This window comes from Oryx dammah, unplaced genomic scaffold (genome assembly GCF_014754425.2).
Source record: "Oryx dammah isolate SB20612 unplaced genomic scaffold, SCBI_Odam_1.1 HiC_scaffold_7, whole genome shotgun sequence".
Classification (NCBI taxonomy): domain Eukaryota; kingdom Metazoa; phylum Chordata; class Mammalia; order Artiodactyla; family Bovidae; genus Oryx; species Oryx dammah.
In genome coordinates, this window is record NW_024070191.1 from 32822685 (window position 1) to 32847638 (window position 24954).

At 37.4% G+C, this 24954-nt stretch overlaps 1 protein-coding gene across 2 annotated transcripts in view; it reads left to right on the forward strand.

Moving 5' to 3' along the window:
- Window positions 1–24954, forward strand: part of ADAM9 (ADAM metallopeptidase domain 9) — a 94694-nt gene that overhangs the window by 7001 nt on the left and 62739 nt on the right. For both annotated transcript variants that reach the window (XR_005721476.1, XM_040242984.1), the window contains exons 2-6: window positions 4763–4860; window positions 7643–7701; window positions 16578–16656; window positions 22514–22590; window positions 23575–23770. Coding sequence is in view for 1 of the 2 variants with exons in the window: in XM_040242984.1 (XP_040098918.1) it covers window positions 4763–4860; window positions 7643–7701; window positions 16578–16656; window positions 22514–22590; window positions 23575–23770 (509 nt within the window). In the remaining variant the exon portion in view is untranslated. The remainder of the gene's footprint in view (window positions 1–4762; window positions 4861–7642; window positions 7702–16577; window positions 16657–22513; window positions 22591–23574; window positions 23771–24954) is intronic.

Below are 24954 nucleotides of genomic sequence, written 5' to 3' on the forward strand. Positions count from 1 at the left end.
TCTCCAGGCAAGAATGCTGGAGTGGGTTGCCATTCTGCTGCTGCTGCTGCTAAGTCGCTTCAGTCGTGTCTGACTCTGTGTGACTCCATAGACGGCAGCCCACCAGGCTCCCCCGTCCATGGGATTTTCCAGGCAAGAACACTGGAGTGGGGTGCCATTGCCTTCTCCGGGGTTGCCATTCTACCAGTGGTTTTTTTTTTGGGGGGGTGGTGATTTTGCTCCCTAGAAGGGATCTGGAGGATATTTTCTAGTTGTCACACTAGTGGAGCTTCTGGATAGGGTGGGTAGAGGTCCTCACCACCCTGCTTTGGCCAGAAAAACACCCACAGCAAAGAGTTCTGGCTCCAAATGTCAATAGTGCTGAGGCTGAAGCTTTGTAGTACAAATAATGTGGATGCATGTCCTTTACAGTGACATGGGAAACTTGGTCTTTTGATTCCCATGAGAAAGGGCTACTAATTAAAGACTAAAAAATAAAAGGAATTTGGGGAAAATCTATGCAAGGTATGAACAGGAAAAAGAATACAAATAAGCCAAGACTAGTGATAAAGGAGTGTTGAAAAAATATGGGAAGGAGGGTTTTCATACAACTAGTGTATATTTATTTTTGAATGACATAACCACAATATGTGCATTTCTCATGATGTTTTGAACTCCTAAGGCACTCAGAAAGTGGCTTTGGATTTTAAAACCAAGAAGTCAGTAACAGAATGATAGCTCTTATGTGTAGAAGTTATTTTGGTGTGTTGTAGTTGTGAAAGCCTTTAAAAGATAAATGATTAATTTTGCTTTCTTTTCCAAAACAAGAATTGTGGTTGAAAATGTATGGAAGGAAAGGATGTGTCTTATATTCCTTTATTGGATTTTCATTCTTGGCTAACAATCTTGGTAAAAAAAAATCCATAGCTTCAGTCCTGGCTGGAAATTAGTCCTGACCTTAACAGGTTTCAGCGTGAGAGCTCTTTAGATATGTGCCTGCTCATTTGTAGTTATCTTTTCTGAGGTATTTCTTTTTCTCTGTGATCTTTGTTTCCGAGTTGTAACAAAGAAATTTCAGTTGAGTTGCATATGGTTTAGCTCCTAGTGTAACAGTTGCCTGAGCCTACTAACATTTATATCCCTGCCTGTAATGATTTACTTAAAAAATCTTTTATTTTGAAATATTTAATCTCAGGAAATGCATATAAATGCACAGAATGATTGACTTTTTATCACACAGAGCTTCTCATCTGTTACCTGTGAAAAGCATTTTATTCCTATCATTCCTTCTAGAGTGACTGTCCTAGTAGTTGAACAAATGACCATAATCTAGAACAAAAATATTCAGGGAATTTGAGAAAACTGAAGGTCCTTGAAAGGTTTATTTTGGGTGAGGAAATAGTCCTGTACCTCAGTTAATTTAGGATTAAGGATATTTTTACTTAGTGCTTTGAAACCTGCATCTATTAAGGCCATGTATTTCTTTTGAGATGGCTCCCAACTGACAACTCCAGATATCTGAGGGATATTTTGTCATAGTGTGTCATAATTCCTTATGTCAACCAGCCCTTGATTGCTTTTGTGAGTATTGGCATCCATTTCTGGTATTTTTATGTAATGATGTGAAGCCCCATTTAGTTGCTGTTATGCCAAACAGGGTAAAGAGTTTGAAAACTGTTAGTGTGACCTGTTGTATTGAACATGAAATAAGTTGTATTTTCCTATTTACATTGTATCTTTAAAAATTCCAAACCAGATTATAGACATTTTAAGGCACAGTGGTGTTTTGTGGAAGGTTAGACTTCATTTTAATCTGCTTTTGAGACCTCTGTGGGACATAAGGCAGTTCAGGACTGAATGACCGTTAAAAGTTTGGATGGAAAGGAGGTGAGTGGGAGGTAGAAGGTGTCATAATCTAGATGTGAAGTTAATGAGACTGATGGGTAGACATTAGATGCTGAGATGCTAGATACTCAGTGCTTTAAGTAGTTTATGCTTTTTTGTTTAAGTTGAAGAAACACCTTTTTCCCTCCCCTTTTAATTTCAGCAGTAATTTGGGGTTTCAGAATACTCATTATAAAAACAAATTCAAACAATACAGTCAGGCTTGAGTTCAGGAAATAAAAGTCTGAGTCCTTATCTCATTACTCTGTAGTTCTATTCCATGGTGGTAATCGCTTTAAACAAGTTTGGTATGTTTACTTATGATACCTCCATGTTTGTTTATGACACACCTTATGGTCTCATATATGGGGAAGGAAATGGCAATCCATTCTGATATTCTTGCCTGGAAAATCCCATGGACAGAGGAGCCTGGAAGGCTGCAGTCCATGTGGTCACAAGAGTTGGACACGACTGAGCAATTAAACCACCAGCACCGTGGTCTCAGGGCTTCCCAGGTGGTGCTAGTGGTAAAGAACCTGCCTGCCAATATAGGAGACAGAAGAGACATGGGTTGCATCTCTGGATGGGGAAGATCCTCTGCAACAAGGCATGGCAACTCTCTCCAGTATTCTTGCCTGGGAAATCCCATGGACAGAGGAGCCTGGTGGGCTACAGTTCATAGGGTCACACAGAATTGGACATGACTGAAGCAGCTTAGCATGCACTGTGGTCTCATATATAGGATACATGTTGTATTTTTAACATTTCATAGAGATTATAAATAATACAGAGTTTATGAAGTGAAGGTAAAAATAAAAGTCTCTTCCTTCCTCCCACTCCCTATAGATTATTACTTTTAAAAATATTATTTTACTATAAGAAATTTAAACATACACAACAGTAGAGAGAAGAGTAATAAAAAGGAAAAAGAAGAAAAGGGACTTTCCTGGTGGTCCAGTGGTTAACGCTCAGCACGTCCACTGCAGGGGGCGCAGGTTTGATTCCTGGTCAGGGAACAAAGATTCCTGCATGCCACAGCCAAAAGGAAAAAAAAAGTAACAAACTCCTGCATACCCAGAGTTTAATATAACTAAATATGATCCAGATTTTAATATAATTTCATATGTGTCTGATCCCTCAAATGCACACTGAATTATTTTGATGCAAATCCTGGATATCATGTCATCTTGCCCTTGAATATTTAGAATGAATCTCTATAACATCAGGACTTTTAAAGAAAACCTTACTCACAGTATGCTTATTACACTTTTAAAAAATAACACTAATTCCTTAAGATTTTCACGTATGTATGCAGTGTTAAAATGAGACTATATCAGATGCCAGCATGGGGGTGTGTCTTCCTAAGGGATTTATATGGCCTGTTTTAATTATGTCCAAATTTTGCTTAAGTGATGACTTTATTTTTTTAATAGTTATGTTATTTTTCAAATAATACATGATTATTTAATACCTTTGGTAATTTCAAAAATACCAAATGGGATCCTAACAATAAAATTTTGTATTTATACATAAATCCTGCTTGATTACTTCAGTGACAATGAAACAAGATGACTTTGTGCTCATTGTTTTATTTACTTATTTTCATTTTTATTCCTTTATGTAGATCTTATTTTTAAAATTGAAGTATAGATGACTTAACAATACTGTGTTATTTCCAAGGGTATAGCAAGGTGATTCAGTTATATATATTCATATTATTTTTTATTATAGATTATTATAAGGTATTGAATTTAGTTTTTTGTGCTGTACAGTAGCATAAGGTCCTTTATTTTATTTTGATTTTTTTAGCTTTTATTGGAGTATGGTTGATTTATAATGTTGTGTATGTTTCAGGTGTACAGCAAAGTGATTCAGTTATATATATATATATATATATATATATATGCATGTATATTCATTCTTTTTCAGATTCTTTTCAGTAGTTCCTTGTTGCTGTCTGTTTTACATACAGTGGTGTGTATCTGTGAACTCCACACTCCTAGTTTACCCCTTTCCCCTTTCAAGTGATGATTTTAGAAGCCAGGCCCGGTTCAGCCATGATTCCACTTTGTGGTGAGCTGTACAGGTTGGAATTGGGAGAAAGTCTTGTATGATGGTTCTGAGTTCTTCATTTTTTATACATTTTAACTATTCAAGTTTTTAGAACAGATTAATAGCAGTAATTTCATTGGATATAATTGCTACATTGTTAGGTGTTTACTTACTAGAGTTAATACATCAGGCATTAAAAGTAACTTTTTCCTTTTATTGTCCCTGACCATTTTGTGGGCATCTCCATACCATCTAGGGATGTTGGGTAAAGGTGGGAAATGAGAGAGAAGTGAACAGAGCCTTCGCTTCATTTCCCCACGGGAGCATTTTTTTCCCCTTGTGTTTATATCTTAAGATTTCTTTTAAGACAGAGGATTAGGGTTTATAGCTAAAAAATTGTTTGAAAATGATTGCTGTGTATATACTATTTGGATAAAGGCTGACATCCTTGTTTTTAAGAAATACATTTCTTCCTCTTTATACTATCTGGTATATTGCTATTTTCCTATAAAACTTTATATAAAACAGAATATTTTATTTTTTATTACTAATTTTTTATTTTCTTATCTTTGGGTTGTGCTGCATGGCATGTGGAATCTTAATTCCCTGACCAGGGATCAAACCCACACCCCCTGCACTGTCAGCATAGAGTCTTAACCACTGGACCACCAGAGAAGTTCTAAAACTATATGTATTTTAGTGTGAGAATGTCAGATGATTTTTCTGTGATTTGAACATGCATCTCTTTTTTTTTGAACATTTGGCTTTTGATTCCTGTTGTATTTTGGGGGGATGTAGTTTTTCAGGTTCAGTTGTTATGTAATGTTGGTTGTTCCTTATTCTGTAGGCTTTCAACAGACCTCCCATCTCTCTTCTTATGAAATTATAACTCCTTGGAGATTAACTCGAGAACGAAGAGAAGCCCCTAGGCCCTTCTCAGAGCAGGTGAGTTATCTCTTTAGAAATATGTATGTATTTCAGTTTCACTCGTTTTAAGACAATAATGTTATTTTCATTACTGATTGGTTCAGTGAGTAATGTTGACCCATGCTTATGGCACTCGTGTCCATTGGACATTATTCTAGTAAAAGTGACATATTGATTCTTAGCAGCTTGTTTTTTTTTTAAAGACAAAATAATCAGCTTGAAACATAAGTGGGTGAAATAGTCAGTTAAATAAAAGTCTGTGACCAGTATAGGATGCTGGTTACATAGACCTCTGACCCTTACCTGACTGGTGATGGTTACAGTGGTCTTCTTACAACAAGAGTTCACCTCTCTCTTAATGTATGATAGGTAGAGTACTGTATGCTGCATCTTCACTGACACGGGAGAATGTGTGTTATATGCATGTATTTTTATATCTGGGAATGTTTGCAAAAGTGAGTTTTATTGCCATATTGGAAGAAACATACTATACTAACAATGCACAAAAATTATTTTTCAATACTATTTTTCTCTTATTATAAAGTTTACAAATAATGTATTTGGATATCAACTGATTTTGCAAACCCTTCAACTTCATCGAAATATAATTTAACTTTATTATGATTTACCAGTAACAAGTGATGAGAATAAAGAGTTTAGCTTATTACCTCTGAATTGACAAAGTATTTCTAGCTATGAGATAGGTTGTACATTGTTTAGGGACTAGGCAGAGTGAAGAGTACACTGGAGTTAACATCAGGAACTTTCAGAGTTACCCTCCCTCTGGGCATTACCATGGATTGGGTAGATCATTCGTCTTCATTTACTTCTTTATAAATGAGGAGTATATAACTCTAAGATCTCCTTCCAGTGGAATGGTTTATAATTTTTCCTTGCTTTGTTTTGAACTGGACATTCTCCTCTTTAATTTTGTTTCGCCTTTATTAATTTGTGTTTTCATTTTTATTTTCCCCCTTCACTTACTAGCATAGGGACAGTGTTTTTCTATTTCATTGTGTCTCTGATGATCTTCATCAGCTTTGCATTCATAGATACTTGAGATTGTAGTGAATGTCCCACATGTACCCTGATAAATAATTGGGAAAGAGGCGGAAGCACCATTTAAGCCCTAGGGATATAGTGTGAACAAAACAGACAGAATTATGTCCCTGTGGAGCTTCCATTCTCATGGGAGGAGAGACAGAGACAAATAAATAATATAATTGTAAGATTAATAATAGAAATTACTTAAGATGGTAAAGAGCCCATCTGCCAGTGCAGGTTAGACATGAGAGATGTGAGTTCGAGCCCTGGCTCAGGAAGATCCCCTGGAGGAGGAAATGGCAACCCACTCCAGTATTCTTGCCTGGAGAATCCCATGGACAGAGGAGCCTGGCGGGCTCCAGTCTATAGGGTCGCATGGAGTCGGACACGACTGAAGCGACAGCACACATGAGAGATGGTAATAGTCGTTGTGGGGAACATTAAAGCAGCAAGGAATTGGGGAGTATTGGAACTGGGGGTGAGGGGTAGGAGGGTTTGTCTTTTTTACTAGGACAGCCCGGGAATACCTTCCTAAGAAGGTGACTGTAGGAGAACAAAGACCAGAAGGAAGGGAATGAGCAATGCAGGCAGCTATTTGGGGGAAGAATGTAATATCATAAATTCTCAGAATTCCTCTCAGGGGAGATGAGTGGTGTTTTTATATCCTATATTTGCCCAAGAGCGGAAAGGAATAGAAAGACACATGCCAACACTGTGCAAGGAGATTGGTGTTTTTGTAGCCTCTAGAGATGGAGGTCCCCACGCAGAATTTGGAAGTAGAACCCCAGGACGTGGATCCCGTCTCAGCCTTAGGAGTCAGATGCTAAAGTGCCTGAGGAAAGTGGATCCTGCTGTTTCTTGGCAAAGTGTTCACTTGGAGTCCAGAAGCAGTAGGGAGAATAATAAGCACTTATTATTTTAATTATTACTTAATTCTAATAATAAGGACACTTCTGATAATATTATTGTTCATTGAGTCCTTCCATGACTCTCTTTTTTATTAGAATTAAGTTTCTAGAGATCACATTAAGTGCTTCTGGCTAATGAAACGGTAAGTCACGGGGAAGTTATTTTAATGTTTAAGGTAGAGAAGAGGATCCCACAAGCAGAGGATATGTAAGTTGACTTATCTCAGTTCTTTGATTCTGAGACATGGTCTTCATGAGGTACACTGTTATTTAACGTGCCAGTAATTAAGAAAGAGACTGCTGCCAGTTAGACTACTTTGCCTCTGTACGATGTGTCCCAATTTTAGAGATGTTCACAGAGCTGTGAGGGGGAAAAAGGTTTAGAACTGATGAAATGTGTTAAGTCCTGTGAAGATATAAAGTTATAAAAGTGTATTAATTTTATCTAGCTTTCAGATACCCAGAACAAGGGATAATCTTTTGAAACTAAGAGGTTCATTAGATTTAAACAAAAGGAAGATTACTTTTTACTATAGGCAATACAGGAGTGGATTTAGTAAAAATAATCCCTGAAGTTATAGCTCAATTGCAATTGTAAATTAATTGAAGAAGACTTTAGATAAACATGCAGGTCGTTTTCCACAATAGGTTATTAAAAGAAGATAGGGATGATCAGAGTCCATTTTTATTATTTATGGGCATATTTCAGGTTGTTTCATAAAAGAGTTCCAGTCAGTACCTAATTATTTTCATTCAGGATGGAATTTCTAGTGTCCTTTAAATACCTGTTGTTGCGAAGTTATTTAGAAGATAGTGTTTTATTGTTCTTTTCTCCTTTGTGCATTTAGGTATCTTATGTCATTCAAGCTGAAGGAAAAGAGCATATAATTCACTTGGAAAGGAATAAGTAAGAAATTTAATTTACTTTGCCTTTTTGGTAATTTTTTTCTTTTTTCAATACTATATGGGTTTCTTTTCTAGTTAGATATTGCTTAGTAGGTTGTTAAGAAGGTGAGACTAATAAGAGTAGAAGTATGGAAAAATCCCTACAAATTTGCATTTCCACTGACACTTGAGCAAAGGAAAATAAATCTAAATTAAAAGAAGAGAAGCTTGTACTTAAGAAAACTTTAAAATTATGACTGGCCCAAGAAACCACTGAGCAGGTGGTAAAGAAGTGTTTAGTAGCTTTATCTGTCTGCTAGAGCTGCCACAGTGAAATACTACAGACTTAAACAACAGACACTTATTTTCTCCCAGGATTGGAAATCTAAGATCAAGGTGCCAGCATTAATGTCTGGTGAGGACTCTCTTCTTGGGGTGCAGGCTCTTCTGGCTGGCACTCATGTGACCTCTCCTTGGCCTGTGTGCACAGAAGTGGGGTAGATGGAGGAGCGAGCTCTCTGGTATTTCTTCTTATGAGGATGCTAATCCCATTGGCTCAGGGCCCCATCCTTATCACCTCATTTAACCATAATTTCCTTAGTGGGCCCCATCTCCAGGTATAGCCACACTGGAGGTTAAGGCTTCAGCATAGGAATTTTGGAGGGGACACAAGCGTTCAGTCCATAAGAGTGGTCTCTCGCCCTCCTTTTTAGTTTTGGCATATTTTCACCTGATCCTGCCTTGGTAATCTGTGTACTTCTGTTGCTTTTTTGAAATTCTATGCTTCTGACTATGCTGAGCCAACCACTGTCTTGTGGCCCATCCTTCCCTGTCCTCCCTTTTCTTATGAAGCTAAACTTTCAGTATCTTTTTGTGAGAGATTTCAGAAAAAAGCAGCCTAATAGACTCCTTTACACGGAGGTGTGATTGACGGGATGTAAAGTGTTGCTCAGAGATGTCTCCCAGAACCAGTAGCAGCAGCTCCTGGGAGTTTCTAGAAATGCAAATTCTCAGATCCACCCCTGGAATGAAGCAGAATATGGGAAGGTGTCACAGCCATCTGTGTTTTAACAAGCTTTCATCCTGGGCGATTTTTTACCGACCCTCAAGTTTGAATAACACTTTTTATCTTAGAAGAGAATGCTGAGCTGAAGAGAGTGAGATCTCTCTGGCAGGGCTTTAGGCACTGCGACAGATTCTTTCAGACAGAGAGGCTTTTTGTGTCCTGGGCACTGTACCCGGTACTTTTAATTGTATTACTTATTAATTTTCTCAGAACTCCTGAGGTCCAACTTGTCTCCAATGTAATGATGTCACTGTGTACAAAAATTTTTAATAGATATAAATATTTTCTACTCTTTCTATAGGAAGTGCAAATTAAAATGATATCAACATAATAACATTTCTTATATTCGCCTAGTTTCAGCTTATAAAACATTTTCCTCAACTGTATGTCATTTATTAGACTATCATATCGGTTTGATAATAGAGGAGTCTTGTGGTCCTTGCTTCATACTCAAAATGCTAGGGTTCAGGAAGTTTACTTGATTTACTCAGCATCACATAGTTTGTGAAAGGGGCACATATTCTAGTCATTTGACTTGAAGTCTAGTGATGTATATGTGTGTGCGTGATGTTGTGTGTACATTCCTATGCTTCTTGAATTGGGGTGGGGGCAAATGGTACTTTTCCAGGCATTTGTTGAGAGTTGCCAGGTCTTTGAATGTCTTCGAGAAGCAGTCATCAAAGCTAATGATCACTAGTGAGAAAGAGTTAGGGTAGAGAGCCTATTATGGCTCTAAGTGAAGAAGTGAGTATGTTTGAGAGCTTACTTTTTTCCTCCCAGGGCCTAACTTGTTTTGGACCATTAATCTCTTGGTGAAAACAATGAAGCCTCCTTACAGAGGGATGTACATAATTACTTACATTGGGGTATTTGGCCGGGACTGGGGTGTTGTATGGCAGAAGATAGCACACCTCTTCTCTCCCAGTGCTGAAAAGATTTAAAGGTAAAATAAAGGAGTGAGTTAGATAGAAGGTTAAAATATCCCTCTCATGGTTGATGAGGGCTGGGTTAGGGGATTTACCAGAGAACGCGAGCCCAGTGGACCTGGATTAGGCAGATTCAGCCACTCACATCAGTGCTGTCCACCGTGGCAGTCCTTGTCCTAGAGGAGCATGGGGGAGTTCGTGCCCACTGGCAGGTCGTGACTTCTAAGGAGGAAGAAGGGCAGAGCAAGGCCAAGTACCCTCTTCAGTTTATTCTTTCTAAATTCACCACCAGAGGGAGCAAAGAGTGTGTATATGTTGGGGAGAGAGGAGAGATGGGGCAGCGACTGAACACGGCTGGATAACTGAAACGACTCAGGACTCCACAGGCTCCTCCCGCGCTCACTCAGAGAGACTTTCATAAAGGTAAAGGGGACAGGACTCAGGACGAAGACAGCAGAGGAAATCATCAGAGGTTCAAGAACTTCCAGGCAGGGTCCCTTGGGGTCCTTTCTCAGTTGTACAGATGTGCGTGCGTCTTCAGATTACACATCACTGAGATATGAGTGAATCATCACCTTTTCTGGGTAGCCCAGGCACGTGTTTACCAAGGGGGTCGTTTTATACCACACTGGTTACGTGTCTGAAGTCAGGCTGTGTAACTGATTAAACGCCATGCCAACCATCCATCTCTCCATCTCTTAAAACAGTCTAGACACCTGGAGATTTAGAGCCTTAAGAATTGCATTGTAAACCACTAGCTGGCACCTTGCATCCCTGACTTGTCCGTAAGCCCTGAAGATAAGTATATTGCTGCTCCAGTTCTGCTGTGAAGGATGCAGAGCCTTTGCTTGACCTAACTTTGGTCAGGCTACTGAACCTTCTCTTGGGCCCCATCTGCACACTTTGTTGGAGAATCTGGTTTTAGCAAGAACCCTGCTAAGTGAGGTTAGCAAGAACTCCCCAACCCTCAGTATCTGATCGAATTCCTCATCTTCCACCAGCCTTCCCAGGTGATGTCTGATCACCATGGTCTGTCTTCAGTAAGAATCCTTTTGATTGGTTTAGCCAGAGTCTCCTTCACCCTGGTGTTTCATCTTAGTAATTTTGCACCCACCGACCTCCCACCTTGCTCATTGGGTACAAATTCCCACCTGCCCATGCTATGCTTGGAGTTGAGCATGACCTCTCTCCCCCACTATAAAATCCCATTACAGTGGTCCCCATAACTTCTGCCAAGCTCCTAATAAGATTGGCCTCACCATCTTTAACAAGTGTCGTGGAATATTTTTTTCTTTGACAGTCATGGTGGCATGACTCAGGTAGGATCAGATTCATCACTGGACCCCTGACCTCTCACTCTGGACACTTCAAAACCCTCATCTTCAGTCCTGACTGATTGGGGATCCATTGGTGAGTCTGACTCCTGAACCTTTGTTCTGGACAAATGTCCACCGAAACTGGTGAAGACAGACTTGATTCTTAAGGTTTTGAGTGTATACTCTGAAGTTGGGTCAGAATGCCAGGCTTCTTTTGACAGGTACCGCCTGGGCTGGCAGCTCTCTTTGGCTCCTTGTTCTGATTGGGGATTACTCCCTGGCTCCCTGGGCTGGAAGTCCCTTCCTCTTGGCTCTATGTGAGGTGTCTTTTTTCTCTTTCTTGTATCTGGCTTCTCCCATTGGAACTTCTCAGCCAACTAAACCACCTCTTCTCCCATCCTGCTGACTGTCTGCTATGCCAGCTCTGTCTGCTTCCTTTCTTCTTAATATGTTTTGCTGAACATAATTTGGAACTTTGTTGGTATCTTTGGGAAACTTAAGAGCTTCCCAGATTGACTGCTCCCTCTTTGTTGCTTCTGCTCCTCCTTCCTCTTCCTGCTACCATCAGTCTCCCCTGCCACCCCGTTCCCTAGATCCTTCAATATGTCCCACTTTGAACCCCCACCTCCTACATTCCTCTGTCTACCCTTGACAGACTTCAGACTTTCCCCTTCCACGGCAGCGCCTCAGCTTCCCACAGTCATTTTCAGTTTTAGTTCCTTGCCCTCCATCAGGGGCTATCATGAAACTCAAGTAGCTCTGAAAATAACTCTACTTGAGTCTGAAAAGAACAAATGGAAATAGGTTGTATGACTCACGTGGGTTTTGGAAACATCCAGAAAGCAGTTAGATGTCTCCTCAGTCACCTGCCTAAAAGTTAGACTACGGCAAAGGAAGATTACGTACCATGGTGAAAGAAAATCTTAAATCTCCTCCAGTAATACTGGTAGGCAGGTAACATTAACTTGTTTTATTTGCCAGAGTCAATTCAGTTGAAAATACAAAATGGAGATAAACCAGTGAGATTATATTGCTGCTTTACTAACTCATGGCTAAAATTTTAAAATGAAAACCATGTTTTCTATTTGTGTCTGTCTGTATGTTTATATATGTCTGTGTGTATGTATACATGTGAGATAGTTTATTCCTGCTGGAAATGAATCACATTAATTTATAAAATCCCTTAATATCCAATTCAAATAGGTTTAGAGGTGGAATGAGCACTTACATAAATTATTTTCTTAAAACTCTTGGGAATGCACACACTCAAGTTTTTTTTTAAGTTCACATGATCTTGAATAATCTTTTTGTTGGTTTTTATAGTGTAGATACAATTGTTGATAAACTCTGACAACTTCAGAGTTGTCAGTATTAAATATGTAATGCAGATATGCAATTTTTTCTATCTTTGTTTACTATTCAGATAAGCTTATGTTATCTCTATCAGATGTTTAAGATTATAAATTATAAATTGACCCAAAGAACAAGATATATAATACAAAAAGAATTCCTTGATGTCAGGCATGGCAGTTAAAAACAAAGGGGGAAGAACCATAAATATATAATTTTTTTTTTTTTGCTTTTGTTATTTTTTTTTTTTTTGGATACTTGCCTGATTTGTCAATAAGAAAAACAACTTAAGATGATGGATCGCTAGCTAGCTTTGTTTAATTACTGGCTCATGAAATTTTCATGACTCATTCAAGAATAATTGTTCAGAACAAATAAAATAAATAGATGTAAGTGGCATAGAAGTTAGTAAGTGAACTTTTCAATGTTAATTAAGTTTTATGTCTCCTTAAAAATAGTTTCAAAATTTTTTTTCATAACTTGAAACCTAAAAGCTATACTAAGTTAAAGATGGATAATCACTGACTAGATAATTTCTAAATAAGATAAAATATTGAAATATTAATTGCTGAAGAGAAATTTAACTATTTACTTTGGCATCTTTTTTTTATGTGGTATAGAGAAGCTAAATGTATTTGTGTCTGTTGATAAGCATGAGAAATTATACTATGAAAAAGATACATCTCAAGAAATTATGAAATAATATATTCATAAATTTCCTATAGAATGATAGCATGTAGCAGACAGTCTGCAATTGCCTGCTTTTTAGCTTTTACTGAAAATTAGGATTACTAATGACTAAAATCTAATCAATATACATAAATGAAGCTATTAGGAATAATAAAGGTAAAGAAAACAAACTATATGCAAGGAAAATAAGGTATATTTTTGATAAGGAAGGATATAAAAGATATGTTTTGCTAAGGGAAAAAGAGAATAATTTTGTCCCAAAGTAGAATAAATGGTTGTTCCAGAATGAAAAAGAAGAAAAATGTGGAACAAAAACTGAGTGATATAAAAAATTTGTGGAAAAGGGACCTTGGAAAAAGAATCTTTCCTTGTGTGGTCAAAATTGGCTACTGTTGGATGGATTTATTTGTAAGGTTTTTTGGTTTGTTTAATTTGCCTAGTATTAATAGTACATTGATGCAAAACCAGAATTTGTTTTTCTTTTTCTATTAAAACAAGGTTTCCTTAGATTATTGGTTTAGTTGTTTTTCTTTATGTTTACGTACATAGCTTGAGAAGATAAGATGTGTTTTAAGATAATTTCCTATGTGACATGTGTTATCAGGTCTTTGATCATGTGAGAAAACCAAATCTTCTCAGTATTAAGAGAACTAAGAGTTGTTTTTTTAAATAACTATGTAGCTTTCTGTGTTTGTCTTTGAAATTTTTTAATTGTGACTTTGGCTAAATGGACAGTTAAGTGTTTGTTGTTTCACAGTGACACTTGTGATCCAGTTTAGTCAAATGTTGAAACCTTTTGGCATGTTTGACAGTTTCCCCAAATCAAGTTCTGGTTGGAGTCTTTTTGATCTCAAACTAACTTTGAGATTTCTCAAATGGATCTTGGAAAATCTCAAAGGATTTGTCTCTCTCCTTACAAAAAGGGATACTGAACTAATAAGGGTTATTTGATATGTTAACGCATCTTATTTTTCATGGCAGTATAAGTTATTTGCATAAGTCAGTTAAAAATCTGCCTTTGTAGTAACAAGAAACAATTGGAAACCTTGGTTTTATTACCAAGGCTTTGATTGTAATGTCATATTTGGGAATGATGTGTTTTGAATCAGATATGACCAGATAGCTTTAAGGAACTAAGGTTGACTTTAAGAAGGCAATTGTTTATACACCTCCCCTTGGAAAAACTGGCTTCTTCTGGCTTACAGGATTTCTTGCCTTACAGGTAAGTAAGGAAGATCACTTGTGGCAGGGCCAGGAACCTCACGATATTTAGGGGACCTCAATAAGAGAGTTTACCCAAATATATAGATTGTAGGCATATCTGGTGGCAAGTTCTTGACTTGGCTTCCTAGCCTTAAGAGTCTTTGGTTCCTTCTGAAATGCTCTAGCAAAGCAAATTCAAATGAAATACTATATGGTCAATCACTATTTTTACTGTACTTATGTGATAACTAGGCCAGATTTAATGAGACCAGACTTATGTGCAAACAAATTAGTCTTACTTTATCTTTCACAGAAATGGGGGTGACTATAGAGAGAATGTGGGGTTTTCTTGTTTGTTTCAGTGGAAACCTGTAGTGAACCATTGGTGCTTTCATCTTGCATATTTTGCCAGCTTTACCAAATCCTGAATTCTTCTAGTTTCCTTCAGTATCTGGCTATAACCGTCTAAGTTATCATTTCCAATTTTTATCCTTTCTGACTTGGAGTCATTGAGAACTAAAATCGCCCTTTTCTTGAAACTCTAAGCTGCAGCTGGAAGATTGATGGAGCCTTCAAAAAAAGGCTGTTTCAACAGATCACATGTAGGCAATCTTTATGCCTCCTATGGTGTGGGCCACTCAGGAAGTTCATCAGAATACCTGATGCTGTCACTAGTGACATTCAAACCAGGAAAATTTGTCAGGTGGCCAGTGCCGCTTTCACTGTACCATCTGAAGATGCCCTATGGCAAAACCAATACAGTATTGTAAAGGAAAATAAAGTAAAATAAAAAAACAACAAATTAAAAAAAAATACACACCACATTTTAAAAAAAAAGTGAAAGTGAAGTCGCTCAGTCGTGTCTGACTCTTTGCGACCTCATGGACTGTAGCCCACTAGGCTCCTCCGTCCGTGGGATTCTCCAGGCAAGAGTACTGGAGTGGGTTGCCATTTCCTTCTCTAGGAGATCTTCCCAACCCAGGGACTGAACCCAGGTCTCCCACATTGCAGGCAGACGCTTTACCTTCTGAGCCACCAGGGAAGCTCGAAGATGCTCTAAGCTCAAGTCTAAAAAAAATCTTGATGGCTGCCCACTGAGCTCTGAAACTCGGTTTCTAACTATTCGACTTTGTTTTTCTTTTATTTTCATAGCTACTCCCCTCATTAACCGCCTGACTGCTAGCTCCACCCAGTAAATATCCCCTTCTACCAAGTTCCAACAGATGATTCAGCTGGTCTGTAATGAACAAAAGACAACTGAATGAGGAAATGGGCTTGTGTTATTCAGAGGAAAGAAGAATATAATTTCTTTCCTTAAACAAGAGAGGAGATTGACAAAGGTTTTTTGCTTGACCAAACTTCAGTCAAGTTCCAGAACCTTCTCCAAGCCCTATCAGTGTGGTTTGTTGTAAAATCTAGTTTTAGAAAGAATTTCCCCTCTCCCTCCATATCTGATCACTCTGGATGTCTGATCAAGTTCTTTATTCTCCACCCCACTTCCCCGCCCAGTGAGTCTGGTTACTCTGGCTGTCTTCAGCAAGAATCTGTTAGGTTGATTTAGCCAGAATGCTCCTCATCCCTGATGTTTCCTCTTAGGAGTTTTCCATCCACTGACCCCCACTGTGCTCCTTGGCTAAAAATTCCCACTTGCCCATGCTGTATTTGCAGTTGAGCCTGCTCTTTCTCCCCACCCCTCTGTAAAATCTCTTTGCAGTAGTCTCTATACTTAACATTGATAATAAAGTCTACCTTACTGTCTTCAACAGGTGTCATTAGATTTTTATTTTTATTTTTTTGTAATAAAGCTAACCCTGTCTTTGCACATGTGGTTTACACTGCAGATCTCCCTTAACATGGGAGGAAGATTCAAGGATCAGCAATAATTGCTTCTTTAAATAATGGACAGAAATTTTGCCCCTGTACTTAGAGATTAAACGCAATGAGTGCTGCTTCTTTATGCAGGACATTTAAAAGAGGGTAAAATAATTTATTTTCTTCTGGAAATATGATGTACCGTATAACCAAATTTATACTTTTCCTACGAGACAAATCAGAAAACTTTTAAGGACAAGGACATTACAAATGTTTTTTGCAACTAGTGTTTTATGACCATGAGAACAGATGAGCAACTCAAACATTTCTTTCTGATTGGAATGTACACGATTTCAGATGCAAGTCCATTCATGGGCTTTATGTTTTATGGCAGCTCCTTCTTTAAACAACAGTTTATCAGGTGAATGTTTTTATTCCTGCTCATCTCTTCTATGAATAATGTCTTATAAAAGTTGTGTTCTTAGCTGTAAAGAGATAAAATAATCTTATATGGTGTGTTTTATTCTTCTTGCAGAGACCTTTTACCCAAAGATTTTGTAGTTTATACCTACAACAAGGAAGGGGCTCTGATCTCTGACTACCCTAATACACAGGTAATTTATTTTCCTCGTGACTATATACAGAATTTAAAACAATTATAATTTTAAAGTGCATTCTCTTCACCTGCTCTGGACTGTTACCTGAGGGCATCCTTTGATATGATAATTTATGGTGTTGTCCTGGGGTGGGAGTGGTGGGTACATTGACATAGATTAAACTGTACCTTATAGCTCTTCTGGTTTTTTAAGGTCAAGTGTCTTTTTGAAAGACCAGGAAAATAATCTTCTACTTAATGATAACCCCTACTGATCATGAAGGGGAAAAGTTTGATTTATATTTCGATTTTTGATTTTGCTGAAACTTGATGAATAAAGCACATCTCAACTTCCTTATTAAACCGTTTGACTTACCATTAGTACGTAAAGAACAAGAATTTGTTTGCTATTAGATATTCTACTTTTTTGTTGAGAATTGTTTTATAAAGAAGTGTGGTCCTCTCTGCATTAGAGAACAGAGTATTCCTGAAGATGGAACTGGAGGAATATGTGAAATAATTGACAGATGTTGACTTTGGCTTTATGTATTTATTTAGAGCATAAGCACTTCTAATTTTAATTGGAAAGAATGTCTTAAAGTCCCTTTTGGCAGTTAGGTATTACCTGTTATTATTATTATTATTATTTTTTGCTATAGTTTTCAGGAGAAATCTTTACCTCTGTTAAGCATGTATTCTTTTTCTCCTGAGTTTTGTTACATTTTGCTAGGTGGAGTTGTGTTAGTTTTGTATTTTTGCAGCACTCTTCAAATAAATAGAAAGCAAAAGCTTTACTTTAGATTATTCATGAGACTTTTTTAAAAAAAGGCAATGCTGACTTAGACCTATTCTTTTCTGGCCAACTTTGTGATTGTTTTATCTTAGTGTTCTGTTTGTTTGTTTTATTTTTTTGAAAAGTGCGTTGTTTTATTTCTTTTATTGTTTGTCTGGTGTTGAACAGCAAAATAGTAGAGCAGTTTAAATGTACTGATAGCATTAACTGGACCGCAGATCATCCATTCATCCATCCATCCATCCATCCAGTCATCCTTCTGAAGATTACTATAGCATAAGACCAAAGAGCACATAATTTATGCCACTCAATGAAGGCAGTGATTTTTTAAAAAGGCATTCTGATTCTCTTGGAGAGGCTTCTTGGCCTGGATTTTGGTGACACACACGGCTTGGACTTGATTCCTGTCTCTATTATTTATTTGCTGGTCAAGTGTCTTTAGCCTGTTTGTGCCTTAGTGTCCTCACCCTAAAATGGTAATAATAATTATAACTTCATGTGGTTATTAGAAGTTTAAATGAGTTAATACTGGTAAGGTATTTACTAGTCAGTCCAATAACTATGAACTCAGTAAATATTTTTTGTTACTATTATTGAAAGTTTATATGCTTAAAACTGCTAAAAATAGATTTCAGTTATATGGAAATTTATGCAACTTTTATAAAGTATTATGATTTAATTATGTTTTCTTGGGTGTTTGAAAAATATAAACTAAGACAAATGAAGCCTTTTACTTATTGGCTATTGAATATAGATAGTTTCAGATAGATAAAAATGGAATAATTTTGAATTCAGATAGATAAAATTGTGAGTGTGGATCTGAGCTAGCAATAAACTTTGGTACTAGGATTTTTCCGTGTGTGACAACATTGTGAGATATCATGGTGACATAGACGTTTAACGTTCAGAAAATGCAATTAAGTTGAACTCTGTGGGAGAGGGCAAGGGTGGGATGATAGGGAGAATGGCATTGAAACATGTAAAATATCATATGTGAAATGGATCTCCAGTCCAGGTTTTGATGTGTGATACAGGGTGCTTGGGGCTGGTGCACTGGGATGACCCAGAGGGATGGGATGGGGAGGGAGGTGGGAGGGGGTTCAGGATGGGGGAACACGTGTACACCCATGGTGGATTCAAGTCAATGTATGGCAAAACCAATACAACATTGTAGAGTAAAATAAATAAATAAATAAAATAAAAAATATAATTAAGTCACACTGAAAAATGTAGATGCTTTCCCTTGTGATTCTTCTATTTAAATTAATTTGTAAATCTCTCATGTGGCTTTCATCATCAGCATCTTTTGCAAGGCCATATTTTTTCCAAAGAAACATGGTTTTAATAACCACTTGATAAAGTTGCTATGTGAAGTCAAAACTCCAAATTAGTATTAGTCTTAGACCTTTGGGTACCTTGCAAATGCATTAGAAAGTGCTTTAACTTACTCCATTAATGAATGCTCCTTCTTTGCTCTGAAAAGACTGTCTCAAGCTCACTGGCTTTATGCCATTTTACCTTTACTATAATCATCGGATGCAATTAGGTGTTTTGCAAACTTGCAAAATATGATTTGTTGTTTTTTTAAAAACTAAAGATTTAATAAAACCAAGTTATTAAAGAAATACCATCAAGCTGGTAGATTAAGTGATCAAGTGCTAAATTTCAGTCATGTCAAATGATGAGCCCTTCTATAGTAATTGAAGTGAGAAGCTTCCCTAACAAATTTACTATTTGTTACTGTTACTATTTCGTAAGTGCTACCTCATATGACTGTAATAGAAGAGATATTTCTTTCCCTCTGGTGAGAAGACAAACTCAAAGCTAGACTTTTAACTTCAAAGTGCTAGAAAGAAAAACAGTGGTTGTAAATAACCCCACACTGGAAAAAGCTGTAAAATGTTGAAATTTAGCCTGTGTTGTTTAGTGCATAATTTTTTAATTTTTTCAGAAATTCTCACATTAGTTGCAGGAATAATAGAAAACAGTCATGTGTACTCTTCACCTAGATTCTCTGAGTGTTAACATTTATCATGCGTACTTTATCCTTTTCTCTCTATTTTTTTCCCCCTGAAGAGTATGTTGTACACCTGGTGTCCCTTTACCCTTTAAATATTTCAGTGTAAATATCCTAAAAACAAGAACTTCAAAAGAAGTCACCATAGTATAGTTCTCAGAATTAGGAAGTTAACATTGAAGCAATACTGTCACTCAATTACAGACCTTATTGATGTTTGTTTTAGTCCATTACCCTAATGATGTACTGTATAGTGAAAGAAAATTCAAGTTCATGTGTTGCACCAAGCAGTCTTCCATCTCTTTTAGTCTGGAAATCCTTGGTCTTCCCTTGTATTTCATGACATGGGCATTTTTGAGAAGTACAGGTTGACGTCTTGTAGAATGTCCTGCAGTTTGAGTTTGTGTGATGTTTACTCACAGTCAGATTCAGGTTATGCACCTTTGGCAGGGATCCACCCTGAAAGGTTCCCTGTATCCTATCGTGAGCATGTCCTGTAATTAGTTTAGTTTTTCACTGACAGTGTTAACGTTGATTATTAAGGAGTTGTCTGCTCAGTTTCTTCTCTGTGAAGTTACTGTTTTTGCTTTTTTTGTTAATCTTTTGGCTAGATATTTTGAGGCTTTGTAAACTATCCCATTACTTCTCAAATTTTTACTCACTGGCTTCAGTATTTAATGTTTGCCTCAGTTGTTATGGTGGTTGTTAAAATGGTGATTTCCTAACTTCATCAGTGCCTCTGTGTGCACTGTTATATTTGTTTCTTCTGTCAAGAAGAGTTTTTCCTTCTTATTTGTTTACATCAGCATTGATGCACGGGTTCTTACTTTATCATGAGTGAAATTGAAGTCTTTTCATTTATATAAGGGCATTTTTATACCTTTTGTAAATTGTCTGTTCAACTTTTTTTTTCTTTTACTTTATTTTACTTTACAGTACTGTATTGGTTTTGCCATACATCAACATGAATCCGCCACTGATGTACATGAGTTCCCAATCCTGAACCCTCCTCCCACCTCCCTCCCCATACCATCTCTCTGGGTCATCCCAGTGCACCAGCCCCAAGCATCCTGTATCGTTTTGCACCATCTTCTGTTGGATTTAACCTTTCCCCTTTAAAGTTTCAAGGTTCTTTGTATTATACTATAGTATAGTTTTAGCTATGATAAAAGTTACAAATAATTCCCTCTAGTCTGTGAGTTGTCTTTTTACTTTTTCTTGGTGTTTCTTTTAATGTAGAAATTTTAAAATCTTTTTTATTTTTTTAATGCAGTAAAAATGATCGGTCTTTCCTCCTGTTACATCAAGATTTTGAGTGATAGAAAGTCTTTCTCTACCCCAGGTTAAAGAGGAATTCAGCTATGTTTTCTTTTAGTTCTTGCATAGGTTCATCTTTTTTTAGTGTTTTGATTCTTGATCCATTTGGAGCTTTTTCTTCTTTTAAATTTTTTTCTTCCATATGAGTTCACATGTATCTCCCCGTCCTGAACCTCCCTCCCCACGCCATCCTGGAGCTTATTCTTTTGTATAATGTGAAGTATGGATCTACTTTTATCCTTTCTCAAATGTCTAATCCGTGGGCTGAGCACCAGTTATTACAAGTGCATCTTTTCCTCGGTGATTTGAGATGACCACTTTTATCATATAAGGTTCCACATGTATTTTGATCTGTTTTGAGACTGTGTTCTGCTCCACTGGTTGGTCTTCAGTTAATGCACCACCAGGACCCTACTGTTTTATTTTATTTTTTTTAATATAAATTTATTTTAATTGGAGGCTAATTACTTTACAGTATTGTATTGGTTTTGCCATACATCAGCATGTATCCACCACAGGTATACACGTGTTCCCCATCCTGAAGCCCCCTCCCTCCTCCCTCCCCGTAGCATCCCTCTGGGTTGTCCCAGTGCACCAGCCCCAAGCATCCAGTATCACGCATTGAACCTGGGCTGGAGACTCGTTTCATATATGATATTATACATGTTTCAATGCCATTCTCCCAAATCATCCCACCCTTGCCCTCTCCCACAGAGTCCAAAAGACTGTTCTATACATCTGTGTCTCTTTTGCTGTCTCGCATATAGGGTTATCGTTACCATCTTTCTAAATTCCATATATATGCGTTAGTATACTGTACTGGTATTTTTCTTTCTGGCTTACTTCACTCTGTATAATAGGAGGACCCTACTATTTTAATTATTAAGGGCTGGTGATATGTCATAATATCTGGCAAGTTTAGTCCTCCTCCTCCTTCTCCTATTCCCCTTGGCTTTTTTTTTTTTTCCCCAGTGCTTTACAGTTGTTTTAAAGAGGAAAAAAAAAACTCCTTGTGTACTAAAAAAATCTGATATTAGTAAGTGATATGCTTATATTTCCACTGGTCAGTTTTTTGCTCAAAATGAAGAATAAATGGTCTTTAACTTATCAAGATGGTTAAATGTATAACTAACAATAATAATATAATCAATATGCTTAGGCAGAAAAAGAAAGTCCAAGTCACTGTTTTTGCCGTGTACTGAATTGTTTTCCCCCTTGGTGTCATTAGTTTGTCACAAGGTCCTCTTCTGTACTGGATTTCAGTTGGCTGCTGTGGTGTCTTCTTACCTGTGATTGAAAATGTTAAACATGACGTTATGCTGCCTTGTTCCGCTTCTAGGTTTAAAGGTTATTGGGGTAGAGTTGTTTGTACTTAGTATCCTCTGGACTTCTGCCTTAAAAATTTGGCAGAAATTCAAATTCTTTGTACCCATAGGGTGATAGTAGACAGTCTGAAGATAGTCCAAAGACTGCCATGTGATAATTATGGGATGCCAATAATAGAATTGGAGAAGGAAATGGCAACTCACTCCAGTATCCTTGCCTGGAGAATCCCACGGACAGAGGAGCCTGGTGGGCTACAGTGCATGGGGTGTCAAGAGTCAGACATGATTTAGTGATTAAACCAATAATAGAATAAAAAGTTTAGTTGATTGGCCTTAAATAACTTTTAGTTCTGCACTCTCTGTGATGATTTTCAGCAAGGTAATAGTATTTTGAAGATGACACTTTTTTTTTTTAATCATTTAGAATCATTGTCATTATCGGGGATATGTGGAGGGCACTTACGATTCATCCATTGCACTCAGCGACTATTTCGGACTCAGGTAAGGAACTTTCTTTATCAGCAGTTTTTCATTCCCTTAATTCTTTTCCCTTTACTTATCTCTGTGTCCAGATCAAGTCATTTTAGGGTACTTAAATTTAGATTTTACTTTGATGTTGCTGAAGGTCTTTCTAACTGTGTTTCAGATGTCATTCTTGGCATGTTTATTTAGGACAGTGTTACAGGTGATGAATTTTAGTACCTAAATAAAAAATTTCATTTTTTTGAGACCACTAAATAAATTTTGCTATTTTAAAATAAAGCATACTTTAAATTTGTTACCTTTTAGGTTTATATAACTTTTACTTCTGTTCTTTCATCTAAGTCTCATAATGACTGTGAGAAGGGGTTGATTGCTTCCATATTTAGGTGAGCAAGCTGAGGTTCAGAGAAATCATACCAGGTGTCAAGTGAAGTGATAATAATATTAAATTTATGAAGGGCCTGGCAATATCACACTGGACTGGTTGATTGGTTACATGATTAATTGAACTAATAAATATTACTTTAAATTCTCAAGCAAACTGTATGAGATGGCGATGAGTACTATCTCCATCTAAGCTATGACACTTGTAGAATAATTACTGTGTACCAGGCAGTGTCCTAAGTATTTTTTGTGCTCATTAAATAGTTTTCAGGACAACTCTAGGGAGAATGTCTACTAAGGCTAGTAAGAAACATTTAAGAGTCAAACTTGGTCCTCTGGCCTCCAGACTTCACACTTTAAGCCACTATTCTGAATAGCCTTTCTTTATACAGTGATCTCACAGAGGGGTTAAGTAGCTTTCAGGCCAGTTAGTAGTTGTCTTGAGCTTTTAATTTAGGGCTGCCCAACTCTAAAACCTCTCTATTTTTCTCAACACCATGTTATCCCTTCTTACATATGTTAAGAACTAGGACTTGAATTCATGTTTCTTAATTCCTTTTCCTGTGTATTTTTTTTTTTCCATCCTAAAAAACTATGTATGTGTAATACAACACTTAGAGGCTTGCTGCATATAGAAAATGTGAGTTATGGGATTGAACCCCTACAGAACAGCTCTCATTTTGAGCACATCTTTTATCGAATGGATGATGTCCACCAAGAGCCTCTGAAATGTGGGGTTTCCAACAAAGTTATGGAAGAAGAAACCACAAAGGATGAAGAAGAGGAGCATCCTAGCATCACTCAGCTGCTTCGAGTAAGGAGCTAATGTATTTCTTCATGGCTCTGACTCAGGTTTAAAAACAATCATGTATTTGTGCATTAAAGCAATACATATTATTACTGTGTTTTTGCCAGCTTTGTGCCAGACATTGTGATGGGTACCAGGGGATAAAAAGATGAGTAATATGTAGTTCCTGCCACAAAGTTGAATACAGTCAGACTTCTGTGTTTTGGAAACGAGGGCTTAAGTCTTAAACAGTAACTATATTTCTTTTTGTCATTGCTCTCTAATAATCCATTACCATGATTTTGAGAGAGCAGTGGACTTTTTAATGTGAATACCCTTTACACAGACTGGAGCTCTAAAGTGAGAGAGAGGGAGAGACAGAGAGGGAAGGAGAGAGATTGAGTTTTAGGACTTTAATGATCTCAGATGTTTTCCTGGGGCACTCGTGGTATCCCTGTTTTGAGCCTTCTTTAGGATTCCTTGGCTTCCTCTTAAGAGGGGTCTCTTAACCTGAGCTGTTTCTGGGACCAGAGGAACCTCAATTGGAGACAAAGGCAGCTTTCTGTATGATGAGATGCTGTCCCTGTGCCTCTACAAGAGGCTTGTGCCTCTTCTAGAGTATTTTAATTAGCTCATACTAATTTATGGCATTGTTTTCATCATCTGTTCTGCCATTCATTCGTTTGATTCTTGGATGGTTCTTTTTAAGTTTAGTCACTGGAAAACACTTGAATTTTAGCTCATTCTGTACTTTGTGTGGGGGCTTCCCAGGTGGTGCAGTGGTAAAGAACTTTCCTGCCAGTGCAGGAGACACAGGAGAACGTGGGTGTGATCCCTGTGTCAGGAGCATCCTATGGAGGAGGGCAGGTTAGCCCACTCCAGTATTATTGCCTGGGAATCACATGGGCAGAGGAGCCTGACAGGCTACAGTCCACAGGGTTGCAAAGAGTTGGACACAACTGAGTGGCTGAGCATATATGGACAGTTTATGTAAGTTTTTGAAAATCACAAAACTAGTCATTTTTTGAAAGTAGAAACCTTGTATGTCAGTGCAAATTGTAACTCAATAAGAAGGAAAAAAATAAAGGACAAGAACAAGAAAATAAAGTGCAGACCTTGTCCTTCCTTCTTCTTGGGTTATTAGCAGATATTCTTTTTTCTACTCTTGACAGAGTAGTAGGGCATCCAATTAAAATATGTGTATGTGTGTA